The sequence below is a fragment of the Sipha flava genome, unplaced genomic scaffold (genome assembly GCF_003268045.1).
Source record: "Sipha flava isolate LNK unplaced genomic scaffold, YSA_version1 229_pilon_pilon, whole genome shotgun sequence".
Taxonomy (NCBI): Eukaryota; Metazoa; Arthropoda; class Insecta; order Hemiptera; family Aphididae; genus Sipha; species Sipha flava.
The window spans coordinates 663,346-670,241 of NW_020272866.1; the positions used below are offsets into that span (position 1 = coordinate 663,346).

At 27.4% G+C, this 6,896-nt stretch overlaps 1 protein-coding gene across 1 annotated transcript; it reads left to right on the forward strand.

The window, feature by feature from the left end:
• The first annotated feature begins 1,745 nt into the window (after window positions 1–1,745).
• Window positions 1,746–2,646, forward strand: LOC112683571. The gene is made up of 2 exons (XM_025554653.1): window positions 1,746–2,492; window positions 2,574–2,646. Exon 1 carries the CDS (start codon window positions 2,093–2,095, stop codon window positions 2,477–2,479), a length of 387 nt encoding a protein of 128 aa, XP_025410438.1. The 5' UTR covers window positions 1,746–2,092; the 3' UTR covers window positions 2,480–2,492; window positions 2,574–2,646.
• Window positions 2,647–6,896: the final 4,250 nt, after the last annotated feature.

Below are 6,896 nucleotides of genomic sequence, written 5' to 3' on the forward strand. Positions count from 1 at the left end.
AATATTTTATGATTATTATTTTTTTGTATTTAATATTTGTGAAGTTATTTAAAACGTTACAGTTTGGCCCAAGTGAGATTTAAATGTATTAATTAAGCTTATTCAATTATATTTGTACAATAATATTTATTTTATAATTATTTGTATTAAATATTAGCGAACGTAATTAAGACTCTACGGTTTTGCCCTTACGTTAAAAGTCAGTATACGGTTTTGGCGGTTTTGCCCAAATGAGGTTGGTCATAACTAAGTTTGCCCGGTCAAAATCCGAAATATGACATTTTGCCCAAGGATTGTGGGCATTTCGCGTTTTGCCCGGGCATTTCTGAGGTTTGTCCGATTTCGGCTTTTGCCCGTAACATATACATAGTCAATAAAATCGTGGTTGAATATTAGCGAACCAAAGAAAAAGAAACTATAAGACTATAATTTTAACTATAGAATTACTGGCATATTACAAATATCTGTTACTCTATTGATTATTTGCCTCTCTTTTATAATAACAGAAAAAGTTATTTCACAACGCAATTATTGTTAAATTACTTTGCAATAATGCATTATGAGCAGTGGCGCCTTTGGATCTTTATAATGGAGGTGCCAACATTTATGCGGACCAATATTTTTCTTCGTCATATCATTTTTTCCTTATAATAGTAAATACTATGGGCACAGGCATGTGCAGGGGGTATGCAACTGTTATCCTAAACATGGAGCCTTTTTTCTAAAAATACGTAAAATAAATAAAAATCATAACATATTTGGTTTTTAAATGTATATTATGTGACTTTGTATTACATTATGATTTTTATTATATTTTTATATTTATTCCTGGATATTTTTATTTATTTTGAAACATTCATTTTATACTATAGTAAGAATTTAATGTTTTAATGAAATTAAAAAGTACTATGCTTCAAGAACATAGTACCTTTCGTACCTTACTTTTCAAATACAGAGCAAGAAAGGGGTTTAAATTAAAATCCCAAAGACATTATTGGTGATATTAAAAACTCAATTGAACACAGTATTGTTTTATAATCAATTATAATTATTTAACAAATTTATTTTGTTTTTTCGTTTAAATGATTATGTTTTTGTTTATTTATCCTATTTAAATGTATTACTCAAAATATTGCAAGTGTTAGGTATTTATTTATTTATTTAAATTATATATATATTATGAAGAATATTATAACAATTAATAAATGACTATAAGGTCTCTTTTTTTTTTTAGAAAACATTACAATTTTAATTTAAACAGTTATTTAGATATTTGTGTAAAAAATGTAACAAGCGTTTTGAACGCTTAAATTAACTTTCGGTGATGATAGGGATAGGCAGTGGCAACCTTTTGCATACTCTGAAAAAGAGGTCTGTGCACGCCTATGACTAAGGGTCTTACATTTTTACGTGATACAAACTTATGTGTTTATACATATCTTTGTACTTTACTCGATTATGAAATCTCATTCGTTTTGATTATTTTTAATACTGTTATTTACCGTAGTAAGAATTGAGTAAATGAGTAGCTTGAATGAAAACCAGTGTACAAAAATGGTAATAACTTATTATTTTGGTATAATATACATTAAGTTAGTGGCAAAGATACAATTTTTTCTGGGGGAGGGGAATTTAAAAGTAAGTTTTTAAGTGTTCTTAGTATATCTTAAAACAAGATCATATGTAATAATATTACATTTATAATATGTATTAATTAGAACTATTTGTGGATTTAATTTAGAGAATTCAACAATATTTCGTGCTTTTATGTAAAAGGGCTGGTCAAAAGTTACAAAACACGTTCTTTGGTTTAATTTTTTACATTCTTGAGCTGTGAAAATGAAAACCGAATGAATACAATCGGGTGAGCTTGGTGGTAAGTTTACAAATGGCAAAAAACTTATTTTAATATTTAATAATGAATCTTCATCGCCGGAAGAAATTGAACGTGCCGGAGAAAAATATCTTTTAACATTATATAAAGCTCCAACCCACATTACGTCTTTGAATAAATTAAGACATGATGTTTTTCAAAAAACCGCAGCCTCTAACAAAAAACAAGTTCAACTAGCTAGACTTCCACCTACTATCGATGCGGCAAGAGAACATTTACATCGAGTTTATTTACAAATACAGTTGTGGCGTGGCAATACATCCACAGAATTGGGGCTGGAAAGAATATAATGGTAAACTAAATCCAGTTTTCACGAAAAAGTCACCAGCACTGGATACTCTTTTGAATGTGATTAGTTGTGCTTGCACAAAAACATGTGAACAAAATTGTAGCTGTCGAAAAGCAGGATTGCTATATTCAGTTATATGCAAGCATTGTCAAGGAGGTTCGTGTTTAAATCAGCAACCGATTATAGATGATGAAGAAGAGGACAATTTAGAGGACTATATTGACGAAATAAATCTAATTGAAAATCAAAAAGAAGAAACCAACACACCGACAATAAAAAAAATTCGACTCACATAATTTAATTAATAAGGTACAGTATGATTTTAATAATTCAATACATAATATAATATAAATATGAAAATATTAAGTATATTAATTAATTTTGTTTCAGGACCTACATCCCCATTACACCATTCCAGGACCTACACCATTTTTTAAATTTAATTTCGTAACTTATAGTCTGAAAAAATAAAAATAAATGTATAATTTTCAATTTTTGTATTTATTTTAAAAATTATTGTAATTAATAGTTATTTCATAATTCAATTTTTCTTTATATTTCACTTTTATAAATATGTATGTCAAATAAAATAATTTATTCTTATTGTAAATTTTATGGTCTTTAATTTTGGTCATATGTATTTTTAATGTAAATTGAAAAGCTGATGAGTTATAAGCGAAAATAGTAAAAGGGGCGCGCCACCCTTTGAAGAGGTGTGGAGAGCTACGCACAGGGGGTAGATGTCAGGACTTTTAGTATGTTCATCAGTGAGGTATAAACTAAAAAAAAAACCAAAATCCTGCTTTCGTGGAATTAGTTCCGAACTTATTTCTAATTTGACTGGACTATTATAATACTTTAAACATTTAATTTAGTTCTAACTGATGACATTGGAAATGTACAGCCTGACAAAATGTTCAATCTTGAAAAAAAAGTCATAGAACAAGAAGATTCTACAATATTAGTTCCTTCGCCAGTGAACTATTTAACTTCAAATCTTACAGGTTTGTTTAATTATGCTTAATTGTGTACTATTATTAGTATAAATATACTACTTTTATATACTATAATAATTTTCATCATTATTTATGAACACATGATTATATTTTTATTTGATTAAAGTTAATTTTGTTGACAAACTTCCTATCCATTTCCTAAAATATTTTGAAATATTATGTCTATACTTTTACAGATCTATTGAATATTAACGAGTCTGAAAAATGCTATATCGCAGAAAGTTCTTTAGCTGTTTCAGATGTTGGTGAATTTGACATTTTAAATTTAACATTTTAAAACATAACATTTTAAACATTTTAAATTTAACCTTTTGGCGACCCAAGAATAAAAACTCATAATTACAAACACAACTTTTATTTATAAACTATATACTTAAATAAAATAAATTTAAAAAAAATACAAATAGAAAACTATATAGATGACACAATATTTTAAAAATTAATCTATTATTTATTTTTAATTTAACATGCATGGAATTAATGTATAAACAAGTTTTTTAATGCTTAGATTCATTGAAAGTGCACATCACATAATATTGTGTTGAACATCAAGGCGATTTCTATACTTTGTTTTAATGCACTTTAAAATAAAATATGATTTAAAATATATGATATTGAATATTCTTTACAGATTTTACCTTTACTTAATAAAGAAGATACTCCTATTGATAAAGATTGTACTGATTCATTAATTGATTATTATGAGAAACCATTGGCAACTAATTTGCATTCTTTCTTTAAATTTCACCCTCTTCAACCATTCGACACAGTGAGCTTCAACCCAACAAAAGCATATTTTAGAAAAGAAAAAAATTTAACATTTAAGCGACAATGGCTTACCTATTCGAAAGATAAGAATGCTTTTTTTCTACATTTTGTCTAGCTTTTGGTAGTGATGATAACCGATTCACTTCAGGATTAAAAGCTGAATCAATTAATAATCCATATACGAGAATAAAAGAACACGAAAAAAAGTCAGATCATGTAAATAACTGTGAAGCTTTTTTACATTATTCATATGCATCAGATATGATATTAAATCTAGATTCACAACTGGTAAACAGTATAAAGTAGAGCGGAAAAGAGCCGTTATGCATCGACTCTTAGATATAATAAAATTAATAGGCAAACGTGGATTAAGTTACCGGGGAGCAAAAAATGCAGAAGCCGCTTACACATTGGACAATCCTACTTTAGATCATGGCAATTTTTTAGAAATAGTTTTACTTCCTTCAAAATATGATCCTCTGTTAAAAGAACATGTAGATAAAGTGGTTTCCAAAAGTCAAAAAGCTAAAGGCCACCAAAGTGAAACAAAATCTGGACGCCCTGGTGGGTTGTTAACTTTTTTATCAAAAACTACTGCTGACTACATAATCGAAGAATTAGGACTTTTAATGAAAAAACAAATTGCAAAACATATAAAACAATCAGAGTTTTTCACAATTCAGACTCAACCCAGGATATAAATGTACATGACCAACTGTCTATAATAATTCGGTATGTTTCAGAAGATGTAAATGAACGTTTAATAACATTAATAAATTGCAAAAGTGGAACAGGAAAAAATCTCTGTGATGTGTGCCAAATATTATTACATTTAAATTTAGACGTAAAAAATTGTATTGGAAGCTCAACTGACGGAGCAAGTAATATGAGGGATCAGTATAACGGATTCTCAGCTTGGTTGAACAAAGAATCACCTGAACAGGTACATGGTTGGTGTTATGCCCATGTTCTTAATTTGGTTATGATAGACACTACTCAAATTTGGGTTCAAAGTAAAAATTTATTTGGATTATTAAACTCTATTGTTGTTTTTGTAAAAGAATCTTATTTAAGAATGCACAAATGGGAGGCAAATAGTAGATTTAAATTTATTTCCATCATCGGAGAAACAAGATGGTGGGCAAAAGATCGCTGTTTAACAAATGTATTTGGTTCCTTCAAACATCCAGAAGAAGGATTGTATATTGACATAATTAAAACTTTAACTGAAATACATTTGTCAAATAATTTTTCACCAGATGTTTGCTTCAGAGCAAAATGTCTCGTTGATAGTCTATTAAAATATGAAACTAAACTTACAGCTCACATATTCCAACAAATTTTTGTGTCCACAACACCTGTATCAAACTACTTATAGGCCAAAGGAATGAATGTTGTTCAAGCATTTCATATGATAAAACAAACTATATTAACATTGCGTTCACAATCAAGAAAATGTAATGTTGTTGTTGAACATGCAAAAAAATTTATTGAATGGGCCAACGATAAAATGGATGAGCCAGATATAGATTATAGAGTTGATGAATGTTTTCATGCAAAAAGAATATCAAAAAAAAAAGAAAATGCCAGAAAAAAAATCAAGCGATGAACCAACAATCGATCCAAACAATTATTTTAAAATTAATGTACATAATGTTGTCTATGATCAAATACTTGTAAGTTTAGAAAAAAGATTTGAAAGTCATAGTCGGTTCTATAATGATGTTTCCTACTTAATTCCTGAGTATTTTAATAAATATGTACCAAAAATTGCTTTTGAATGAATGAGTAGTAAATTGAAACGGATTGACCAAAATATAACTGCTGGGATAATACAAGCAGAACTTAAAGATTTCATCTGTAAATGGTCCAAAATAAAAAATATTGCCATTACTTCCGAGAATTTTTTTGAGGATAATATTGATGAAGAAAGTGGAGAGTATGGAAGTAAAGAAATACAAAATGGTTCTAAAAATCACTGTTTAAGTATTGGTGGACAGGAAGCATGCAAAAATTGCATTGTTTGTTGTTATAATGTTTTAAAAAAATATAATTTACACACTACAGCATATAAAAACCTATTTTTAGTTTACAAATATGTTTTAACATTGTCCTGTACCCAAGTACGCTGTGAAACTACTTTTTCAAAACTAAAATATATTTTGAATCGATTAAGAAATTGTTTGTCTCAAAACAAATTAGAATATTTTTTACTGATGAGTATAGAAAAAGATATTCTTATGAATATCAGTAATGAAGAAATAATAAATAATGTATCCCAACGAAGTCAGCTTTTATCAGATACATTAAAATTATAAGATTTTAATTGTACATATCATTCAATTATTTATTTATGCTTTATTATTATTATGTATATTATTTATTATACTACTAAAAAATAAATTAAAAAATTTTATTTGTGGAGATCATTATAATGTTTTATTATTTATAAATATGTATTATTATAATAATGAATAATGACTCAATATGCTGATTAATAAAGTAATGCCTTATTTCCTATTTCGTCAATAAATGTTATTAGCAGGGCCATATTTACCATTAGGCAGGATAGGCAACTGCTTATGGCAGCCTCCATTATTAGAGGGACTTTTTATGAAACTTATTTTTATTTTTTTAGAGTACTATTTTCATCATATAAAATAAATATAAGAAATATATAATATTTCAAAAAAAATAAAATAATTAATCCTTACCAGCAGAAATGTAAATGAAAATAATAGGTACAAGAAATTTGTAGCCTGTAGAGATAAAAAAAATGTATAACATTATAATTATGTTTGTGAAAATGTATAAGTAAATACTAAATTGTAAAAAAAAATTTATTTTGTTTTATACGACTCATTTGTGGAGGGGAGCTATGGCTATATATGCTACTGTTAATAATAAGTGGCTACATATTTTATTTTGT

Excerpts from the sequence above, each read along its gene's own strand:
- LOC112683571 (XM_025554653.1), top strand. The coding sequence starts at position 2,093 with ATGCGGCAAGAGAACATTTACATCGAGTTTATTTACAAATACAGTTGT.